A 24,233-nucleotide genomic window follows, 5' to 3' on the forward strand; every position below is an offset into this window, starting at 1 on the left:
CGAGATTGTTTTTTTGACGTCCAAATCTCAAAGTTCTCCGGATTTGTCACCCAATACACGAGGAAACTAATAGTAATACCTTACCGTATGTAATCACTGGAGACACCCACCAAACGAAAGCTCAGGTGACCTTTTGATATGACGCTCGTATCGAAATGGTCTATCGAAGGATGTAGAACAATTTATTTTTATGTTTCCTATTGTTTAGTGTAAATTGAGTACAAACATTTATCAATAAAATTATGGAAAAGTGACCCTCGATAATAAAAATTATGTTAGTGTTAAAATATGTGGAATGCTCAGCTCAGTCTTAAATATCAGTGTACAGTGCTTCCTAACGGTAAACGGGTAAAGCAAAATAGAACAATGAGCTCACATTTTTATATTTTAAGCGATGACGGCTATGGAGTTTAAAATAACATCTGAACTCAGTCTTAGCAACAATGATATCAAACAATATTTTGACATTAGCATATCTAGTGCATGAAAAAGTTAAACTTATAGGCCCTCTTTTTAATAATGTGTGTTGTCGCCGATACCCCTCGTTGCGGCGAATTGGTGGTGAACCAATTGACTGAACCCTCGCGAGCGAAACACCGTTGTCGGGCGAAGTGAACGATAGAAGTAAACAAACAGAACAATACGAGGCGAGTTAGTCAGCAAAATTGAAGAAAACTTGATAGTGCAGTGAGATAAAATCGAGACGTTTTTCCCACCTAAACGGTTTATTCAACCCTTGCTGAATTTGCCACGTAGTAAGTGGTAACTTAGATATAATTGAGATTGAACTGGAATCGTCCTTCCATGACAAACGTTGACCTGAAATAATCTGTAAAAGAACACTGAAAATCTTTGAAGCTGCTGAGTACGCAACTAGAAGAACGGTGTTAGTTCCGACTTACGGGAACAGTGTGTAATAGATGTGTGTGGTGCTTATATTACAGTTTCAGCTTCTATTATGCCTTTTTTGATAATAGTTACATTGTCTGCGATTTAGACAGTAACGATGGTAGACCAGCTTTTCGTGGTGTGTTACTGGTATAAGATCTACCATCGAACTAACTTCAAACTAGGGGATCAGGATTTTTCAGTAATCAAAGAACACATTTTAGTCCTTATTACTTAGTTGAAGATTCTAAAATTTCAAATAACAGACTAAAGTGGTAATTTGTATTCGATAGATGAGGAGATGAAAGTAAAGAGTTGATAGTTCTGTTAGACTACGGTAGTGTGAAAATTGTATATAGAGAGTAGAAAGCGAGCAAGGACAACTTTAGGAAGGTACAAATCGGCTTGATCATCTCTACCAAACTCCTCCGTTGGAGAGGGATGGTGAGGGATATTCTCCCTCGCCACCACTGGAAAAAAAGAGATGAGCGCCGACTCGCTCATGTACCGACGATGTGTTTGAGACAGATCTATCGATTTTTTCCACACTCAAGTTATTATCTGAAGCTCAGTTATATTGTATTTCTATAAATGTATGAGTAACGTAAATTCATTGCAATGAAAAAAAAAATCAAAAAAACATGAATTCAGCCAAAAACTGGAGAAACCCTACGAAATAATGGAAAAACTGATGCCAAACTGGCGCTAGAGCTAGAAGTAAATAAGAGTTGGTGTACCAGATATGGCTATATGTTCATTTATGGTGTATGGGAATTCCATTGTAACACACAGTCACAGTGACTTTCAAGGTTAGCAATTCAGCACGTGCCGTGCTTTGTGTGTGCATGCTGGCGTTCCGACTCCCGGACGAAAGGTGCTTGTTGAATGTTGTCGTCATGGTATTTGTGCGTTTATTTGTTCATTTCTTGCGTAACATTTGGATAGGGTCTATCCTCGTTGATCGATTCTCTTCATCGACTTTTTCTTTGGTTTACCACGGCAACATAAACGAATTTCTCGCTAAGCTCGCAGCACAGTTCAACAGAAGATGATGTTAGCTTGCGCCTGGAATAATACACTCAATCCGAAATTCCTTCGCAGTCGCGAAAAAGAAAATCGCTCAACAATGATAGGCCCTTTTCTCGTGTTGCGTGAGATTTGTTTATTTGAATATTGAAAAATTCAACATTATTTATTGTCGAAATTAATAAACCTTAAACTAAATAGTTATGGTCAACTGTACGGAAAAGGCCAAGTCAAGACCAACAATTAAAAAGGCCTCAACTCCATTTTGTAAACAAACCTTGTTAGGCCATTTTCTCGCTAACCGAAACCTACATTCGCAAACCTAAACCACAAATATACATGATCCAGGAAAAATTGAAAAACAATGTTAAATTTTAAATGGAATCTCTTAGAAATTCACTGAATCATTTCAGAAATGTTCGAAATCACTTTGGAAAATACTGAATATCTTCAGGAATGTTCGGAATCACTTTGGAAAAGTTCATGATCCCTTCGGAAAATACCAAATTATTTCAGAAAGCACTGAATCACTTTGGGAAGTATTGCATCACTTTAAGCTCGGAATCTCTTCAGATAATATTGAATAACTTCAGAAAATTTCGGATTTACATTAAATCATCCCAGAGATCACTTTGAAAATAATTGAATCGGTTAGGAATGCACTGAAGCACTTCAGGAACGTTCGGAATCACTTCGGAAATCTGAATCACTTCAGAATGTTCAGAAATTTCAGAAAGTACTGAATCACTTCAGAAAAATTTGGAATCACTTTTGAACAGTTTGAAATCAATTCTGAGAGTACTACTACTACTACTACTACTACTACTACTACTACTACTACTACTACTGAATAATTCCAGATGGTTTGTAATCATTTCCGAATGTACTGAATCACTTCAGAAAGAATTGAATCACTTTCGAACAGTTTGAAATCAATTCTGAGAGTAATGAATCACTACAGAAAAGCACTGAAATTCTTCGGATAGTATTGAATAAGTTAAGAAAATTTCTGAATCTCATTGGAAAATACTCAATCTTTCCAGAAAGTTTGTAGTCGGACTGAATAATTTCGGAAAGGACTGAATCACTTCATGAATCATTGGAAAGTACTGTATCAATTATTTCAAGTTTACAATCACTGCTTCAAGAGCTTTGTAATAACTTAATCACTTCAGAAAAGTTTGGAATCCCTTCAGCAAATATTTGATCACTTCATAAAAATTAGAATCACTTTGGGGAGCACAGAATCATTAAAAAAAAAAGTTCAAAACCTTTTCTGAAAGTACTGAAACACTTTAGAAAATCTCGGAATCAGTTTGTATTGTAGTACTGAATTACTGAAAAAAAAGCTTTAGAAAGTACTGAATCACTTCAGATAGTAAAGACATAATTGAGCATAAGAATGATTAACCGCTTGCGTTGCTATTCCGTTATTACCAGCTCACCTGACAGTGAAACAACAAACAATGCGTTGCATGCATCTGCAATGTCTAAAAACTGGTGATCTCATACTTTACGATAGGCAATAACAGCGCTGGTTGCTTTCAAATGTAGGTAAATTAGACCGTCAAAAACCGAGAGATCCTCCTCACTTCCACGAATTTTTCAATAGTTTTTCAACAGGATTCACTTAAGGGAGTATTTATTTTATTCTTATCGCTAAGCCACTCAATTGTGACACATCGAAAAACGTCTCGATTTTGGCAACATAGATGAAGTACAGTCAACTCTCCACAACTCGATGTTCACTAGCTCGATATCGAGTTATATAACCATAATAAAAATGAGTGTCATGACTACTACGATAGCGAATTTGTATGAGATTGTTATTGTATTACTCGATAATTCTATAACTCGAGTTGTAGATAGTGCACTGTAGTTACGTTTCCAGTAACGAGATCTACTGACATTACATTACATTAAGAAAGTTTGGAATCACTTTGGAAAAGTTCAGAATCACTTCAGAAAGTACTGAATAACTTGAGAAAATCTTAGGATCACTGTGGAAAGTACTGGACCGTTTCAGAAAAAAATAGCTAAATTGATCCGTGTATTAAGCGCATAACATATATAATAACTTCAGAAAAGCTTGAGTTCAACAGGGAAAATGTTGAATCGCTCAAAGATAGACGCACTTGCGAAAATGTTAAATTTTCTGGACTGATTTAACACTTTCGGCAATAATGTCACGAGTTCTTGGGAACGTTTAAAACAAGAACCTGATATAAACGTACAAACCTGGCACTGAAACAGAAAACGTATTGCCTATTAATGTTTCCTAAGGTAACATCAATTGTAACAGCACAAACATCTCTGGCTATTATTTCAAAGCAAGCTTGCAAATGCTCATCAGAGCTAAAATGATATTTTTCGGATTTATGAAGCTATGAAATATTTTAATGGTAATGGACAAGATGCAAGAAGAGAAGATAAAGTATTTGTATGATACATAAAACATGTTAGTTTAGCTTTCAGAGGGTCACAATAGCGATTAGCTGTACCGATGAGCAACGTGATGAGCGAGCAATCAGAGATCATAAAATCGCTAGTAATGACCTTCTGAAAGCACAATTGATAAATTGTGTATGTCATACACAAACTTTACCACCCATTCTTGCTTCTTTTTTTTAATAATTCCTTTTATTTTACAGGCTCATTTGCTGTAGCTTTGCGGAGCCGATATTCATTGTTAAGACATTCTTGCTTCTTACAAATAAAAATTATCATTATAGTATATCATAGTTTCATAATTCCAAAAATTAGCATTTTAGCTGTAATGAGCAATTGGAAGCCTGTTTTAAAGGTTTGCATAGCAACGATTGCGTTATTGACACGCACACATGCTCGAGGAGTTAGGCATTCCACTTTTGCTAAAAGTAGCAAAGGTTGGATTCACGAGGTTTCCTAGATAAAAGTTTCCTTTACGAAAGTAAGGTTTCTTGTACGAGAGCCACATTATTCTACATATATTTTTATGGTTGCTGTTATTTAACTGCTGTTATTTGTTTTAACAGCAGTCATTATTTATAACTACTCAAGATATCACAAATCCACCTCCTCCAGCATAAATTGAACAGCAACGAAGACCCCAAATTGGTAATGATTTGTAAAATTCCAGAGGTATTCTGAGTGAAACTCATAAAGCGAATCCATGTTTATTTATTTCTTTGTTTTTTGATTTTATCTATAATCATATCCACAATCTTCCCCTTATTTAGCCTAGTACTTGTGACTTAAAAAGGTGGCCTCGGAGAAACAAAAGTCCGTTGCGCCATTGCTTCGGTTAGCACAGTAAGGGCTTCATCAGGGAATATAATAAGGGAGTTTTTGGTTTGATAACATACTGGTAGTTTTGGGAACTTTGTTTTGCCCACGAATGTTTAGGAAAATTCTAGAAATTGTTCAAGGTTTTTCCTGAAATTAGGAGAAAGTCAAGTATGATATAAAATAAATAAGAAAACACAAATTATGGTGCTTGGAAAATATTGACGGAACTTTCGAAAACTAATCATAATTTAAAGAAGAAAGAATAAAGGGATTTTGTAGATATTCAAGGAACATTAAAGTGATTTTCCACCCCTCGGGTTTTTGTTGTGTACACGACGAATGAGAACGACTCAAATTTGAGTTTAGTTCACTCATAATCGCCAAAAGTGCAGGAACTCAGCGATGAGTAAAATTTGTCTCATGGTTTCCTGTGGAAAACCTAAAAAATCTGCCGGAAAATGAAGAAATTGACGAAAATTTTAATCAGTCTCGGAATAGTAACAATAGACTGAGTGAATCCAATCTTTACTTTTCTCAAATTCGGGAATTTTTCCCTGGAAAATCCTGGAAAAACCTGGGAAAACATGAGGCAAATTAACTCATCGCTGAGTTCCTGCACTTTTGGCGATTATGAGCGAACTGAACTCAAATTTGAGTCGTTCTCATTCGCCGTGTAGAAAATGCCACTTTCACCACCTGTAGAGTACGGTGCTGCTCGATAAAGTGCAAATGTTTTGCAACGTACCATATAAACTAGATAATACACTATTTGAAACAACGTCATCAACGTCGGGGGCGGCTGCCATCGTTATTTAAGGCAGATTTATATTTTAAGGGTGCTGGTCAACATTGAGTGCGACAACTTAGCTCAAATTTTAGGAACACAGCACTGGGTCACGCCAGTTGAGGAAACGAAAAGCATATCTCACAAACTTGCGTTAAACGGATTGAATTCTAGTGATCCAGCTAGCATGGAAAGGGCACCAAACAACTAAACTTGACTCCAATAAGGATCGCACAAGCGGAGCTCGTTGGCAATTTTAAAAATAAAACCCAATTGTCGATTAGCTCAGGAGATGATGTCATTTTAGTGGATTTTGAAAGTGAGTCTGCAGTCTAAGGTAACGCCGAAATCCTTTATGTGCTCTACACGAGCAAGACAGAGTCCGTAGAGAACATAGCCAAACATGATTGGTTCGATTTTTCGGTGATATGAAATAATGTTCCATTTTTCGGTGCTTAGACTCATCAAATTTCTTGAGCACCAGTCAGCAAAAATACCTAACATATACTGTTGATCGAAACAGTCCAAGAGACTTTTAATAATTTTGTAGATTTTCGTATCGTCTGCATAGAAAACGCGGCATCCTGATGGTATCAGAAAGGCGACGTCGTTTAAAAAGATCGAAAACAGTAGCGGTCCTAGGTTACTGTCTTGCGGAACTCCCGAGTTGTTGGAGAAAACATCCGATTCCGACGCGCCAATCTTAACTCGTACATAGCGATTCACCTAGTAATATCTGATCCAATCCACAGCCGTTGACGAGACGCCAAGTATCTCTAACTTGGCAAGCAAGATAATATGGTCCACCGTGTCGCAGCATCGACTTGCCATCCTGAATCCATGCATCGCAAGCAGTTAGAAATAGACTGCCCCAGGTTCGTGGACACGGAGCGCTGCGTCTAAAAGCTGAATGGATATAATTTTCGCAGCACGCGAACAGAGCATCATTTATGGTAATCTCGAACAGTTTTGAGCAGGCACACAGGGAGGTGATTCCACGACAATTTGTGACATTCCGTTTAGCTCCTTTGACTGGGAAGGTTAATGTTGTGTTTCAGAATTGCAATCGAAGTGTGTCGTGGCCTCTATTAGACGCGTTTGTTTTCACTCGATGAAGTTGTCGGTTCTGATTGTTCGCGAGTTGATTCGGCAGGTGAGGAGCTGGCGTTGATTCGGCCTAGTTGGAGCAGCTAGAGTGTGTTTCGTGGTTGATGGAATTTTACGCTGCTGTGTGCTTTTAAAAGTGGTTGAAGAAGTAGCAGCAGCATACTATGTGAGCTCTTCGAGATCATCTTGATGTCATGGATTTCTTTGCAACATATTGGGTGAGATCTTTCCTTTATTTTTCTCTTAGCCTTCATTCCATTATTATATGAAACATTATATGCTAGGTACGAGAGGTTTCACCAGCGCACCCGATTGAAGCGAAATGGATGGGGAGAGTGGAAATGCCGTCTCCCTGTCTTTAACATTTCGTAAAAAGAGGGTGGGCTCTTTTCCCCACTCATTGAGGCATCATCCTGTTGGATGACCTGCTTTTTGACTTGTTGAATGATCCTGTTGTTGGAAGGAGATTCTCATTTATCCCGTGGATGCACGTGGGCAATGTTGCCCACAGATTCACCCAACCCGTTTTTGGCCCTTCATACAATGGCTGGTTGAGTACAATTAGCGGTTATTAAACTTTTTTCAAGTAGAACAGCGAGGATAGTTCACAGTCTACCGTCAGTCGTCTTCATCCATGGGGATTCCATTAGAACACAACATTATAAGAACTTTTAGCCATAACTGGTACACTTGCCTCATTAAGATTATTGTGATGCAAAATTAACAATGTTCACATCGTTCTATCATTCAGAATGGTTTAAACTAGAATTTAATGATATCAGTTTGCGACACAACTTGGAGTTTCTATGTAGACTTCTTAACTCAGGCTAAATAAAGGTTTTGTGTTAACACAAATTGACCGAGAAAAGGAAAAAGTTCACTTAGTTGAATATAAAGCCTAGATAGCTGAACGTTGGCATCATTTTGCTATAATGATATCCTGCAAATTATTTTTGAGCACCTACTGCATCATTTTTAGAAACCATTTTATGACGACCAGTTTGACCAAATGTTAATTCTTTACGTTGGTCAAAATGTATCCCTTAAAAAAAAATAACCGCAAAACACATACAAACTAGTTTGTTTGAATCATTCCTAAAAGACGTACCTTTTGAAACTACTTACACTGTTCCAAGTAATTGTGATTAACTTTCAAATCATAACTAGTAAATTCGTCCAATACTAATGAATGGTAGCGCTTAATGGCGATGAGCAAAACGGCAAATGCTGCCTGGTGCGAAACAATAATGGCAACATAATCAAATAATCAGCAATTGCAATAGTAATCCTAATCAGCTACAGAAGCATCTTTCTGCCCGTGCACCAGCCAACCACTGCTATGACTGTCCTCATGGTGGGAGCTAAATAGCGCACCGGACCGATCCCGGGAGTGACAACAATAAAAGCTCAAATTAGAAAATTAGTATCATTTGTGAGTTGCGGCCGCTAGGCTGGCTGCCGTGGAGTGTGCTCTGCATGAATCAGTCATTTCGTGGCGACCAAAATCATTAAAATCCCCAAGGCAACAGTGCTATAATTTGAATTCATTGACTCGCTTTTTACCCTATTATCTAATGCATATATCAGTGGCCAGTGACGTGGATATTAGGCGCACGCTGATGGAGGTTTCGGATCCAGGGGGCAGCCGGTGGGATTGAATTCTCTATAGTTTGTGATAGCAACCCAGCCGAATAGACATTAGAGGCGGTGCAATAGTTGAAGCGAAAAATTAATTAATTATTTTCACAATCCGGATAAAATGAAAGCCAATTCAATTAATAATAATTTCGCGCAGTTGCCACGCAAATTACTCACCGCATGTCGGACCGTGGGGGAGTTTAGCGGGTGGAGAAGGAAAGGGGGTTGTTAGAAAAAGTGCTCTCTGGGGTTGTCTCCAGGGCGTAAACATGCATAAACATGGGTCGTGCGATGAGCGAATCAGAGCGTGGCATTTGTGATCCTCACTTTTCTAACCGCCAATCGGTTACCAAAAATTCGGAGATTCAGCAACGGGGTGCGGATAATGAAGCGAGGTGAAGCACTGAATAATTTTGCTGATCAAAAATAATTCAGCATCGATTGATTCCACACTTGATTGGTTCGAGCTTGACGATTTGTGGCATAATTTAAATTAGAAAAGGATATATATGACTTTCCATTGAATGGAAGCCTAAAGGATCCTTTATAGGGTAGGCAATGGCTTATGTTTATGGATAAAGAATTACTTTTAGCAGCTCGTTTATTGCTACCTGAGATATTCATTTTCATGAGTAGAATAGGGTCTTAACGCCCTACTTAAGCCGTTCCCTATCCTATCTGTATCGATTTTATAATATTTATATTTTTGTGTAAATTGAATCTAAAAAGTTTTCATGTATCACTAATGGTTTGAAAATTGTAGCATCGCATGAAACTGTAACCTTACCACAAATTCAGGCTCAACATCACTAGGCAATCACCGAAAAACCATCTCTTTGAACACGATTCCTAATGCTTTTGATATCGGCTATCGATCTAATGTGTTTTCCCCCACTACAACTATGCTCGAGCCATTCCATCATGTTAATGCTTTTAATTTCCGTGTGCTGCCCGAAAAGCTCCCCTCCCGTCTACGGTTTCTAAGTTCCAGCCATGAACGGTAGGTACTACATACTGTGTGCCACGACGATTCTGTAGCACACGGGCCGGCATGCATTCGCGAACATTTGCAAAACCACTGGCATGGGATTACATTATCATTACCGCGATGATGGTGGCGGTGTGGTAGTGGCAAAGGTCGCGGCTCTGCTGGCAATCGATGAATCTATACCCTCACATATAATATTATACATGCGTACCACGCAAAACAGGTACCAAGGTATATTGTATGAATAAATTCCACTTCTGTTCTTTGTCCGCGGCCAGTTAGAGTTTGCTTTTTTACGGGTCCACTGCCAGCAGCTCAGAGTTTTCATGGAAACTCAATTAGAGCATGAGTGCGAGCAATGAATGAAAATTATGCTCTGGCGTTGCCGGTGTTTGAAGCGTACTTACACACACACCCCTTTGCATGTCCTATCTGCCACTGCTGCTGGCCGATCTCCACAGTCAGTGTGGGCCAGACAACAATGCATTAGCGATAAAATTGGAATGTATTTTGAGTGAGCACCCGCCTGCATCCCAGCACTCTCAAACTCAGCTACCACAAACAACATCCAAAAACACACATACACCCCGACACAAACGCATATACAAATACGCCTATCGATAGCAGTGTTCAAAGCCCATCAGCTACCAATTTACGGATGAAAGCCCGAATCAATGAATTATTTTAATTTCCAAACACCCTCCATATCGCACAACGGGTCCATAAATTAACGCTGGGTGGGATTTCGGCAATAGAAAAAGGATTTACCGGAGATATTGAGCTGGGAGATGCCTGATCAATGCGAGGTGCATTATAGCTTATGAAGCAGATCGATGCAATAAAAAAAAACACAATGAGCAAACTTCCACTCACGCATATTGCTTGGCTCAAATGAACGTACTCATTTAGTAGAGAGGCCAAAATCGGAAGTGAGTTTATAATTTCAACCTCAATCGAATGAAATAATCAGCTCTGCGGTGAAATTAGTGTGATTTCATCAATAAATATAACATTATTGTTATTGACGGGAGCCAGGATTAGAACAGCGAATAGAATTTCGATTAATGATTCTACATTTGCATCCAGGAAGTATATTTTCTATAGGTTCATGACTTCTGTGAATGTATTTTACATTTGTTTTTTTTTTTTTCAACATAAATAATATAGACATAGACATAGTATCGGTCGGAATCAGCACATATGTTGCAAAGTAGAAGAAATATTGGATTAAAAATTAAGGGTCCAATTTAATGATCTGCCCGGTATTCAGTGTAGCGGTTCTCAAACCACAACGGAAAGAAATCGAGCCCATTTCAAGTCACTTCAGGCGTCCCCCAAGGCTCTCATTTGGGACCTCTCCTTTTTATTCTATACGTAAACGACATATCTTACATTCTCAAAAAACTTAAATTGCTTATTTATGCCGACGACATGAAGCTCTTTTTGGAAATAAGAAATGAAGAAGACATCAATATATTCCGGAATGAAATACACATATTCTACATATGGTGCAAAAAAAGTCTACTAGAATTGAATGTAAAAAAATGTAACTTAATATTATTTAGTAGAAAAAGAACAACTTCAAACATTTCAATTGCATTAGGAAATCAAACTGTAGACAAATGTGAAAGAGTTAGGGATTTAGGAATTATCTTAGACTCTAAGCTAACTTTCATAGACCATTACAATACAATTATTCACAGGGCAAATAACATGCTAGGCTTTATCAAGCGCTTTTGCTATAACTTTCAGGACCCATACACAATTAAAACACTATATATTGCCTATGTGAGGTCAATACTGGAATATTGCAGCATTGTATGGTCTCCATTTTCAATCACGCACGAAGAAAGATTAGAATCAGTACAAAAACAATTTCTATTATACGCTCTTCGTAAATTAGGTTGGACTTTATTTCCTCTTCCATCGTATGAAGCAAACATTTGTAAACGATATCGTTTCGCAGCGCATTGACTCCACAGAACTTTTATCAAAATTAAATTTCCATGTACCTACTCGGCAACTCCGAAATCGAAATTTATTTGCCATAAAACATCATCGCACAAATTATGCAAAATATGGGCCATTAAACCGCATGATGGCCTCTTACAATAAACACTGCGAAACCATTGACTTTACAATGTCTCGGCATAAACTAAAGCAATATTTTTATTCCATAAGAAATAACAACTCATAAAAGAAAAGACAAGAAAGCTGACACTACTTTTTTTATATAAATATATATTTAAGAAAACAAAACTGTATTAGTTGTACTAGTCTACGTTGGTTGACGAAATAAATAAATAAATAAATAAATAAACCATCTTCGATTACGACGCAGTCTTAGGAATTTCATAAGCACGCAACCCACCAATATTGAATGCAGATGATTGTCATAATGACCTTCAAACCGTCTTTTTAGTCAGTCCGTTACTATTGTATAGTGTTTGCATTCCCGGGAAATGAGATTTCATAATTTTTGTTTCCGGGAAACAGGGCTGGAAACTGCCTCATAGCGTTTGCAATTCAACTTTGTGCATGCATCGCACAACACTTGACAAAAAGAGTGTGGATCTCCCATTTACTACGCAAACTCTTTTCCAACTAATCTTCGGGAAAGCGATCCACACAAAATGCTGTACACTCCGTGTAACGTAGCGAGCGAATAAAATTCAACAAACAGCTAACGTCTTCTTCTTGTTCTTTGCAATGCTGAGGTTTTGGCAGAACTATGTTGTGGCTGCCACAGTATTTTACATTTGATCGTCCATATACAGTCATGCCAAAAGCATGCTGTGGGGGGTTCAAAACTTGACCATCTAAAACGATCAATTCGACAGTGAGCATGCATAAGGGCGTAAACGCGATGATCGATTCTCTTCGTCGATTTTCTCTTTTGTTAAAAACTCGCTAGATTTATCGTTTCTCGGTGCGTTTGCTATTGCTTTTGATAGCCAATACAACCTGTTACAACTCTGCATTGAACAAATTCTAGAAAATTGTTTCACTTAGCTGTAGCGATGCAAAGAGAAAATCGATGAAGATAATCGATCATCGCGTATACGCCCTTATGCATGCTCACTGTCGAATTGATCAATTTAGATCGTCAAGTTTTGAACTCATCACAGCATGCTTTTGGCGCTACTGTATATGGACTATCAAATGCAAAATACCGTGGTAGCCACAGCATAGTTCTGTCAAAACCTCAGGATTGTCATTGGTCTATTGCATACGTGGGAGATGGATAAATCTAGATAGAGCAGGAATTAGGGCGTAACTGCTTTTGTAAACAATGACTTATACACTGGAGTCGCTTTTTACGCGGGTGATACGTCCCGCGTAAAAAAAAACCGCGTAAAAAAAAACCGCGTAAATTCCGGAATCCACGTAAAAAAAAAACCGCGTAAATTCCGAAATCCGCGTAAAAAAAAACCGAGTAAAAAAAAAACCGTGGAAGAAAAAACCGCGTAAAAAGCGATATACCGCGTAAATTCTGAAATCCGCGTAAAAAAAAACCAAAATCCGCGTAAAAAAAAACCGCGTAAATTCCGGAATCCGCGTAAAAAAAAAACCGCGTAAATTCCGAAATCCGCGTAAAAAAAAACCGCGTAAAAAAAAACCGTGTAAAAAAAAACCGCGTAAAAAGCGACTCCAGTGTATCGATTATTTCTAGGAATTCAAGGCACGTCCACCCAAACCAACCTAACCATCGGATAGGGGAAGTTTTCCTCTACCCAATGAGGATGTTGTTTGCGTGGGCGAGCCTTAAATTTCTTGAAATCATCAAGAGAAGTCATTGTTTACAAAAGCTGTTAGGCTCTAATTCTAGCTCTTTCTAGAAGTGTATAACGAAGAAGAATTTTGTCTTTTAACAAACACTGGAACAAATCCAATCTCCGAAAGGAGGAACATGACTCATGATTTCATGAACATAGCGTATTTTCATGTTTTGAAAATACACCATGAATAATATTCATGATATCATGAGTTATTTTTGCGTGACGCAGTTAAGATTCCCGAAATCATGGGCTAAATTCAAGAATTTAACTTTTAGCTTTTAAACCAAAACATTAAAAAAAATTATCATATTCAGACTGGATTCGAACCAGAACCTTGCGTTCATTAAACCCATACTTTGACCACAATACTGTCCATACTTGTATATGATGGAAGGCAAAAGGCCTATAAGAGATACCTATGTAATGCGTTTTATGAACACGGTTTGCCAGGTACGTATAACGCTTGTACCCGTAATCGATTGTAATCGATAACAAATGCATATGTTAATGTGGTATGACACCAGATTTCGGTATTCTTGTTTTGATAGTTGAAGTTGCTAATTTAAAATAACAGACTAAAGTGGTAATGTTTATACGATAGATGAGGAGATGAAAGTATAGAATTGATAGTTCCATTAGAGTACGGCAGTGTGAAAATTGCATATAGAGATTAGAAAGCGAGCTAGGACAACTTTAAGAAGGTACAAATCGGTTTTATCTTCTCTCTTTACCAAACTCCCCCGTTCGAGAGGGATGGAGGGTATTCTCCCCCCCCCTCCCCCACCACCATTGGCAAAAAAAGATGATCACCGACACACGCTCAAGTACCGACGATTTGTTTGAAACAGTTCTACCGATTTTTACCGCACTCCAGTTGTTATCTGAAGGAAGGCATCCAGTCGTAGGTTGTTTTGATTTTATTTAGGTATCGAAATATTTTGTAAAATATTAAATGAATACCAAAATAACAAATTGTGATCATTCAGTTTTTAGACAATAACACCTAAGAGAGTTATTGAATTGGTATTAGAAGACCTTTAAAATAACCCTAGTAGCACGCTTGTCACAAATCAATTGTAGAAACTTATATACGACTTATTTCAGTCATAAACAAGTTTCTGTAACTTATTGTGATGAAAGTGTGCTGCTCGGGAACAAACTATGGTATCCTAGCATCTAAAAAAGCGTCTGTTATCCGTCTGTTATTGTAATAACTAAATTATTTATTAGTTCGTTATTCGTAGAACAATTTTGAGCTATTATTTTTGGTATTTTACCTCTTATGTCAGCCTCGCTAATACCATATATAGGTTGCCAGCTATGCTATTTTCAAACCTGAATTTGGTACAAATAAGTTATTTTTTCCAGCTCGGGTAGCGGTCCCCATTTTAACATGATAACTTTCCAGGTACGTGGATTTAATGTCGGTCTACTGTACTCAAACCCGAGCAGGAACGAATATCTCGATACCTTAAATTGGTATGGATGAGCATGACATAAGAGGTAAAATACCAAAAAATAATATCAAAAAAATGTTGCCACAATACCATTCCAATACCAAATTATGATAATGCAACGCCAAAACAATACCACATAGGTATTTTTTTGGTATCCAGTTCAGTTTTTGTTATTTATCAAGTATTTTGCATGCAGTTTTTAGATATTATTCTTTGGTATTTTACCTCTTATGTCATGCTGATTAATACCAAATTTTGGGATCAGATCAAAATTATGTATTCATTAGTTATTTTCTCCTGCTCGGGAAGTGGGTCTTTAAACGAATGCAACTTAGTCCTATCGAAGATGACCTCGATCTACAAAGGTTCGTAACCACATTGTGTTGACGTCAATTTAACTTCTCGCGTAAGAACTGATGAGGAAGAAATAGACAGTGTTTTTTTTTCCGGTTGATCCATTCCACGAAGCTTTTTGAACCGAAATAAAAGCAAAATAGTCATCTCATGACCACACGTATAACAAACTGTAAAGTCATGTGATAGCTAGCCGTACAATGCATTAGCTCCTAAGTAGCATTGATAGATTCTGATGGTAGATTTTCTCTTTGCATCCCCACGGCCATGTATAGGCAGTTCCAGCGAATTTAAACGCATAGTTCAATAAAAGAAGCTATTATCTAGCATATATTACGGCAATCACGGCAATAAACGATATTGTAGCCAGGTTATTAACGAAATACAAAGTCGATTAAGAGAAGCGATCAATGTTACTTGGAACCTAATGAATTGTTCGGCTTGATAGTTTTTCGAAGGGCCTACAAGGTAAATGAATATGACTCATATTTAAATCCCGTTCACTCAAATCCGCAAAAACGTAGGCCACTCATAGAATGAGTAATTTTTTTCTCAAACATAAATAAATGTCACTCATAGGGGAAATGGATGTAATATCGGCTTAAATGCCCTACATAAATTCAGATATCGCCTAAATTTTCAATATCGAATAAAAATCTCCATAAGTACCGTCCCAATGACGCATTCATCTAGATAAAATTGATAACAGTAGATTTTTAACGATGCGCCCAATCTTAGATCGATAGGCCAACATTAGAGCCATTTATGTTATATAAGTAAATGTCACACAAATATGAGTGACATTAATTCAAACTTGATAAAAAAAACTTACTCATTCTACAAGTGACCAACGCCTTTCCGAATTTGAGTAAACGGTACTTCCCCAGCAGGAGAAAATAACTAATGAATACCTAATTCTGATCTGATACCAAAACTTTGTAACGTTGTTCATCTATTTCGATTAGTTTTCCATATGAATGCGGTTTATTTGTTTAGGATAGGTTTCCAATTAAAGGTAGATCCATCTCCAATGCAATATATTGAATTTATAGCATGGTTCGTTTATTTAATAAATTGCTATAAAATGGTATAATATTTAAATTTCAATGCCTCTTTTCCAATGCAACTTCAAATGTATATCAACACTAGGTTACCAAGTTATAGAATAATGTTGTTTTTCGAACTAAATGTAAGATAGCGTTAGTGCAAAAACAAACATTCTAGAATGTGATAGAAATGTCAAACGTCATTAGCAGTCGACATTGGCCATTTCCTCTAAAAAACGAGGTCTTTAGTAGCATTTAGGATTCTTCTCGTTCACTTAAAGTTCATAGCGACTGGTGAGCAGATGTCTTATTGAAAAATTCTTCTCAGTGATCTCCGTTTTAGTTTCAATTAAGGTGTGACTTAAAAATTTAGTAAAGTGGTGAAGTGAAGGTTAATCTTTTATGTTTCTTTTGTAATTTTGTTTAGTTAAAGTTTCGTAGAAACAAAGCCAAGAAGGCACAATTTTCCTGCTCTGTGTGCAGTTTATTGAAAATAACAAAGGTAATTTTAGACATTGAATTCTTTTAAATTATTGGTACTAAAATTAGTGATTCGCGTTGGACAAACAGCGTTCGTCCAACGGGCGCTTTATATACAGGCTTGATTCCTGTCACGACACCACACACTCACGTGTTGACCGCCATCGCTCGTATGCTCGTTTCGGCCCGCCGTGATCGGTAGTGGTTTCCCATCATCTCAAGGTAACGTCCGAGTGCTTGGGGGTCTTGTGGGAAGGTTTCATTTCGTCCCGTAGTGATCGAGTAGTGGTAGTTCGCGAGGGTCACTCGGCGGGGCACGTTGGCCTTCTTGCAGGATTTCTGGGTTGCTCTGGACGGCCTGCTAACCTCGAAATCGAAAGTTTTCGTCCAGCCGCGCCACCTCCGCACCTTTAGTTCGGCCCTCTTTGAACGCATACGAGCCCTCCGAGGTTGGTGAATACCCACCCTACACCACCTTGTCAGCAAAACATCGCCGCGGTTCGATGGACCCCTCGACCGTTCCCGTACCTGCCGAGAAGTCAACGCCAGCATAAACCCTGCGCAGGTACGTCATCAATATGGCCATTACTCTAAAACATTTACACGGTACACACACAAAGTTCAACGCGAATTGGAAAAGATGAATTAAAATGAATTAAAGTTCATTCAAATGAAATTACCTTTTGTTCTGATTTATGCTACGAACCATTCCCTAGGTAAAAGCTTTCCGTTCACTTCGATTCACTTTCGTTTACGTTCACCTCGCTTTTCGTTCTCCCAGTACGTTCACACCTTTAGCGGCGTATGACCGACTGGAAACGTGACTTTTTTGTTAAATTTTAGAAAGCTCTGTCGGCGTAAGAATCAACCGTTCAAAGCACGGGGGCAACAATCACGAATTTCGGCGGAGCTCACATCAATGTGATAAATATAGTGGGTAAGGAGGATGACTGCAACAGACTATTCTTTCTAGCATGCAGCACTGCAATGCAAGTGTGAAAAAGTAAGCTATCTTGTTCTGTCGTGCCTCCGTCAGTTTTACCGCTGTCAGTATGTCCAAAAGTGTCAGATTTTCCAAAAATGTCAAGATCATGTGAGCTATGGTGCATATATATGTGGTTGACAGGGATAGGGTTTCCCTGGTTCAAAGACTCCCCTGAGAACTCAATATTTGCTCTTTAGAGCATAGTCGGGCAATTCAACACGACCAGTAGTCTCTCGATCTCGAGAGTGGCGCATAAGCTATTGCATTGTAAAAACCTTCTCTTCAAGCGAATTCGACGGACGGTTACAACTTGGTATTGATCAGCATGACATAAGAAGTAAAATACCAAAGAATAATACCAAAAAATTGCATGCAAAATACTTTGTAAATAACTAAAATTGATATTTAGATACCAAAAGAATACCTGTGTTGTATTGCTTTGGTATTGCAATTGCATAGTTTGGTATTGGAATGGTATTGTGGGAATATTTTTTCAGTATTTTTTTTTTTTTTTTGTATTTTACCTCTTATGTCATGCTCATCCATACCAATTTAAGGTATCGAAATTTTCGCTCCTGCTCGGGCTAAGTATGAGTCAGTTTCATTTGCCGTGAAGTTTGTTTTGATGGCAGGATTTACTGCACGCTATTTTTAAACAACCTAAATTTGAGTGGGATGTACTCACATCCGTCAAAAGTAGGGCTACTTTAACTTAAGCAAACAAAGTTGGGACTGACAAGATGACAAATGAACAACATCGTTCGGAGTCAGGCGATGTTTTCCATTCGTCATCTTGTCAGTCCCAACTTTGTTTTCTCAGTACCCTACTTTTGACGGATATGAGTAGAGTCAACTCAAATTTGGGTTACTTAGAAATAGCATGTGGAACGGCGCCGGTGGTATAGTGGTAAGCGTGATTACCTCTAACCCCAGCAGGCCTGGGTTCAATCCCAGTCGGCGCCGCCGGGATGTTCTGAGGCATAACATCTCTGATCACGCCTTCCTTCGGATGGGAAGTAAAGCCGTTGGTCGCCGGTTCATGAGTTGATGGGTCGATAGGTAGGGTCCAGGTGTGGGAGCTGCCTTCCTGGCACGTCGGTAGCATTGGTGCTCAGCACGGAAAACAAGATCGACGGAAAAAACAAACCAAAGGAAAAAAAAAAATAGCATGTGTATCGTGTCGACCCGTGATTTCCACAAAGATCAAAATTGGCCTACGGGATTTTTCAGTGGAGTGAAAGGATAAGAAACGATTCGCTATGTTTCAAGAAATTCGACATTTGCTTATGGGGTTTTCCTAAAGGATTGAAAAGTTGCAGAGTCGTCGCCAACGCGAATGGTTTCACCAATACCAAAACAAATTCATCAAATAAAGTTCATAGGCCATAATTAGGAACACGTCTTAAAATTACGTCCCTTAAGTTCGGTCCACAGTTATAAAACGCAAAAAAATCGTTAAATTTTCTAAATTTACAGTAAGGGTGAACAGTGTGATATTGATTTATTCGACTACCATGTTACAAAAAGGTATGTCTTTTTAATTCACGAAATTATCAGGTTTTTTGATGGCCACCGCAATGTGGATTTTTGTTAGTGATCATGGCGCCTAAAAATCGAAACATACAAATATTTCACTAAACTTTTTCTTTGAAAAAGAACAATAAATTTTCTAAATTTGTCCCAAAAGTAGGCAATAAATTTACGGATCACAATTTCACAGAAGATGTCGTATTAGTTTTTCATTACTATTGTGTATTATTGCTGAATAAATGAGTTATTAGTTTGATATGCCTAAGCTAAGGGCTAGGCTGACATCACATCCCGTAACCCTATTCAAGAATATTTTTAGATGATGAGGTCTTTCCAGAAGATATTCAGATATCTTCGTAGAATAAAAAAAATAGAATTTGGAATAAATTCAGAGAACTTCGTAGAAGTTGAATAAATTATATAAAACTTAAGGGCATTTTGTAGATGAGAGAACGTTTCATATTTTACAGGATATTCTTTCAGACATTTAATCTAGACAGCAGGAAATATTCAGTACATCCCCAGATAGACGGAGACATAGGCGTTTCCAGAGAGGGGTAAGGGGGGTCAACTGCCCCCCTTAAACTCAGCAACACAAAGGCTTTCGGGGAAATGGCATTCGGTGAAATGACATTAGGCCAAATTTTCCATAGTAATTTTTTTTCGCCCCTTCCTAGCTCAAAACCTGGCTACGCCCTTGCACGGAGACATAAGTGAAGTTCTTTGGATATTTTTTCTGGACATCAGGTTGATCAAGGTCTAAAAACCTCTAACTGTTAGAAAGTACAAATGATGTCTCTCATATATTCTTCCAAGACTGCAGGTTGATCAGAAAGTATTCAAAAGTACTCCAGCCAATTGAATCTGATGGAATCTTGAATGATGAAATAAGATTTAATGGACATGTTTGTACATGTTCTATAGGTAAGACCCTTACCCTGGTGATTAAGCTATTTTGTCAAGAATTAGCACTCCAGGAATGTTGGGATGGCTTAGAACATTAAATGAAACTTCCGTTCTATTATGTGTGTTTTTACTGATATAAAAACAACCAAAAATCTCTTATCCGTATAAACTACAAGTGAATAATAAATTGGTACCGAATACCGAGTTCAACAAAACTAACTCAATTTTAAATTAAAAATTAAAATAAGCCTTTGCAGAATGAATTTAAAATAGTATCTAGTTACTTACAAGAGCACAATCATACAAGTTTAAGCTTCAATCCTTTCGATTAGATTAGAATTAACGTTAGATTTGGGACGTTAATCTTGATTTTTTTTTATCAAACTCCGTGATCAGGAAAGTTAGTAAGTATTCTGGATAAATGCTTTATAATTTTCATTTTCCTAGAATATGAACATTCGAAAACCAGCAGGTATCTTAAAAAGTAAGAAGAAAATTAATTAATAACCTGGTTTTCATGATTTTTCTATGACTGAAATTAGAAATTTTTCAACCCAAATTTTGTCTAACTTTCTTTTCTCGAAGAATTTTCCTATCGAAATGAGTCGAGGTTAGTTTTCCAAGGTCTTAAATGACGATTTTATTTTGAAGTCCAAAAAATTACAAGCTTGTCCATGAGCTCGAAACTTTTGGTTGTATGGTATTGTTATATACTGAAAATCATTTGGTTTTCTCTTAAATTTTCTGGCGTTTTTATAAAATTTCAATGTTTGAGTGTTGTGTTGAAAAATTTAAAAAAAAATCAATTTATTTTATTTTAAATTCATGTACTAGTATTTTTTTTTAAGAAATCATAGTGCAGACAGGAGCTTGTAATTTTACATTAATCTTAAAATTATGTTAATTGATCAAATTTCGCGAACTTTTCTTGGTTTGTAGCTGCGACTTAACCAACTGCGCTAAGGGAGGCCCCAGAAATCTTCTTAATGTACATTGAATTACGGTTTCGCAAAGTTAACGACAAATAAATGGTTTAAAAATAAAAATATTAGTATCTCAACATTAAATCTCTTAAAACAATGGATCACTGGCGGTAATACTGAGTGCTTAAGGAAACATTGGTTAAGCCCAGATATGTTGTTGATGCCCATCCTCCGTGACCAGAACCTGACATGAAGCCAGATAATATTTTTGTTTTATACGAAGTGCCTTTACTTGTCCCTGGTAGGTGGATTAATTAGGGTGGATGCCTTTTTCTTTTACATTGAACTGGGTTAAGATGTCGTCACTAACCTACTGCAGGCACTCAATTTGTACACTTTGATTGACCTACTCATGAACAACATCATCATACAGATACATGTTGTCTCAAAATTCCATGCAGATCTGAAAACAACGATAGGTGTTTTCAATGATTGCTTGAAATTTGTACAAAACATGTTTTTACCAGTAAAACATGTCATCATTTTCCAATGATTACAGAATAAGACCTATTAAGTAAGCAAATACAGTGCATTCCCGATTTTGGCAACATGACTCCATCAGTTATTTTTTCTCCAGTTTTATACCAATGCTGTCTGGATAAATTTTAATACATTACCAGTCTTAGCTGATCCCTAAATAAAAAGGAAGCTACTGTATTCAAGTTGCTCTAGTCTAACAAAGAACTTCCTCTAAGGCAAAGGAAACTGTCCCTTCTTACCCGGCATTCACATCACTTTTTTCGGGAAAGATACCGGAAAGAAATTGCTTCCTCTTGCCGTCTCGCCCTCGGTGCGTACCTTAAAAGCTGTACATAAGAAGAAAAGACAGACATAATACCCTTGGCGAAAGAAACGACAGCAACAGTTGGAAGTAAATCACGGCGGGGGAGACGGGCGTCGAGTCGGCACGCGCGTTTCGACAAAACAGAGGCGAAAAAAGAAAATACTGCATAGATTTTCCGGGAAATTTTTCCTACGACAAAGTGAGAAAGACTGTAAAAACCCTAGCGTCAAAGGGAGAAGAAACGAGTGCTGGCTCGTCCTGTGTTAGTAAGAAATACTTCTTATTGAGGTAGGTCTTTGATTGTCGTGGGAAAAAAGTGCCGGCGCAAGCTGGGCGTCTGGAAGTTTTTTGAGGGTCGATTTTTCGAGACATTAAGTTAATTAAAGATAAATTGGGGGGTGAAAATGAGCAGGTTGTCACCAGAATTTAAGAAGTAACTCACCTCGTCCGCTTCTCCCCACGAATCGGAGATCGTTAAATTTGGCCACTTGGTTCTTCATCACAGCTGTACAGTTTCGCAGTTCGGCGCAATAATTTTCGTCATTACCGGCCCGTACCGTCACCATTGTCCCGTCGCCGACGTCCCCGAGCGCAACGACCTTGAACGCAACCGGAAGTGTTTTATTCGATCGCCAGTGCGGTGGCAGCACCGTGCAAACAAACAGAGGACTCCCGGTTCGAATCAGTTCGCCCGGATGCTCGGAGAGAAAATCGCCCAGCGTCCGTTCGGCCAGTATATCAGACGTCATCTTTGTGTAGGTGTCCTGCAGTATGCTGGCGGCCGACGGTGGACCATTTTCTCCAGCTGCTGCCCCATTACCATTGTTGTTGCTAGTGCCGTTGTTGTTGTTGTTATTATTATTGCTACTACTACTGTTGTTATTGTTGTTGCTATTGGTTCCCGCTCCTGATGCACCTCCTCCGCCACTACTTCCACCTCCGCTTCCGGCACCATTGTTATTGCTACCGACGTTGTTCCCGTTCGTGTTACCGCTGTTTGTCGTCGTATTGTTCGTAGTCAGATGCATTTTTAATATCGATACACTTTGATTTATGTTTTTATCACGTTCGCGGACCGGGTTTTGTCTCTTTTCACACTGTTATTCCTGTTTTGCTGGGACACTTGTTCCGATGCATACGTTATGAAGTCAAATGCTTCATTTGATTAAAAACGATTTTCGCTCGTGGGATTTGTCTCTTCATCTGAATGCTCTTATTGATTTGAGTACCTGGGAAGAAATGATAAGGAAAAGTGAGTTAGCTTTGTTCGAAATGTAACAGCGTTTCACTTATATGAATGTGTAAAGCGTAACTACAGCCTCCGAAACATTACACCCTAGTTTCAACATTGTACGGTGCTTGATGCATTATGATTTCGTTCGTGGCATGGAGGGAAAGCATTACGCGATGCTGGAAAATATTTTCGCAATATTTCGTTCGCACATTCCACGTTATGGATAGGAGCGTTTCAAAATAGATGCCTTCATTGCATTCTAACGTATGATGAGCGAGAAAGATGGCGTGGAATTTCCGACGCATAGTGATGCTATGATATTTTGTCACTTCTACATGCAAACATGACAGATATGATGTATAATGATGCCTATGAATGCCGCTAATGAAAGCATCATGTACGATGACACTGAAATGGGCCATGAAGCAACGAACATGATATATCCGTCAAGCATGATTATAGTTGCTGAGCTTACAATTCAGTTACATGTATCGTATAGCCGTGAAGGATCATATGGCCTAATGTTTCAATTTCGCGGCCATTTTCAGGTACCCGGGAAATGAAAAAACTGATGGATATTCCCAGGAATTCCCAGGCAATATTGTTACCCAGTTTAGTTTGATGTTTGTTTTCACTTCTGTCGAACGATTATACTGTGCAACAAAACGTTCTAGAACAGCAAAGTTTATCCATATTATTTCCATTGAAAATGTTTCCAGACTTCACACAGAAGTGTTCTCTACTTCACACGGAACTTTGTTTTAAAAATATCAACGATCCCCGGAAGTTTATCTCAAAGACCCCTGAACTTACTTATGGCTTCCCCTAGACTTTGTATTGGCTTCCTCTGAATTAAATAAATATAAATATATAAAACAAATATATATGGGAAATGTAGGTAATGTCGGCCTACATGTCCCTAATTTGGGCCCATTCCTTAAAGGTCTGCTATTTATCAAATTTATCTAGATAAACGCGTCATTAGGACGGTACTAAT

General features: G+C 38.0%; 1 protein-coding gene across 2 annotated transcripts in view; it reads right to left on the minus strand.

The window, feature by feature from the left end:
* RunxA (Runt related A) overlaps positions 1-23,144 on the minus strand; it is an 83,942-nt gene extending 60,798 nt beyond the window's left edge. For both annotated transcript variants that reach the window (XM_065230998.1, XM_065230997.1), the window contains exon 1: positions 22,445-23,144. In XM_065230998.1, coding sequence (XP_065087070.1) covers positions 22,445-23,030 — 586 coding nt within the window. In that variant the 5' untranslated portion in view covers positions 23,031-23,144. The remainder of the gene's footprint in view (positions 1-22,444) is intronic.
* Positions 23,145-24,233: the final 1,089 nt, after the last annotated feature.

The sequence above is a fragment of the Ochlerotatus camptorhynchus genome, unplaced genomic scaffold (genome assembly GCF_037179485.1).
Source record: "Ochlerotatus camptorhynchus isolate MF236.1 unplaced genomic scaffold, CSIRO-AGI_Acam_v1.1 ptg000336l, whole genome shotgun sequence".
Lineage (NCBI taxonomy): Eukaryota > Metazoa > Arthropoda > Insecta > Diptera > Culicidae > Ochlerotatus > Ochlerotatus camptorhynchus.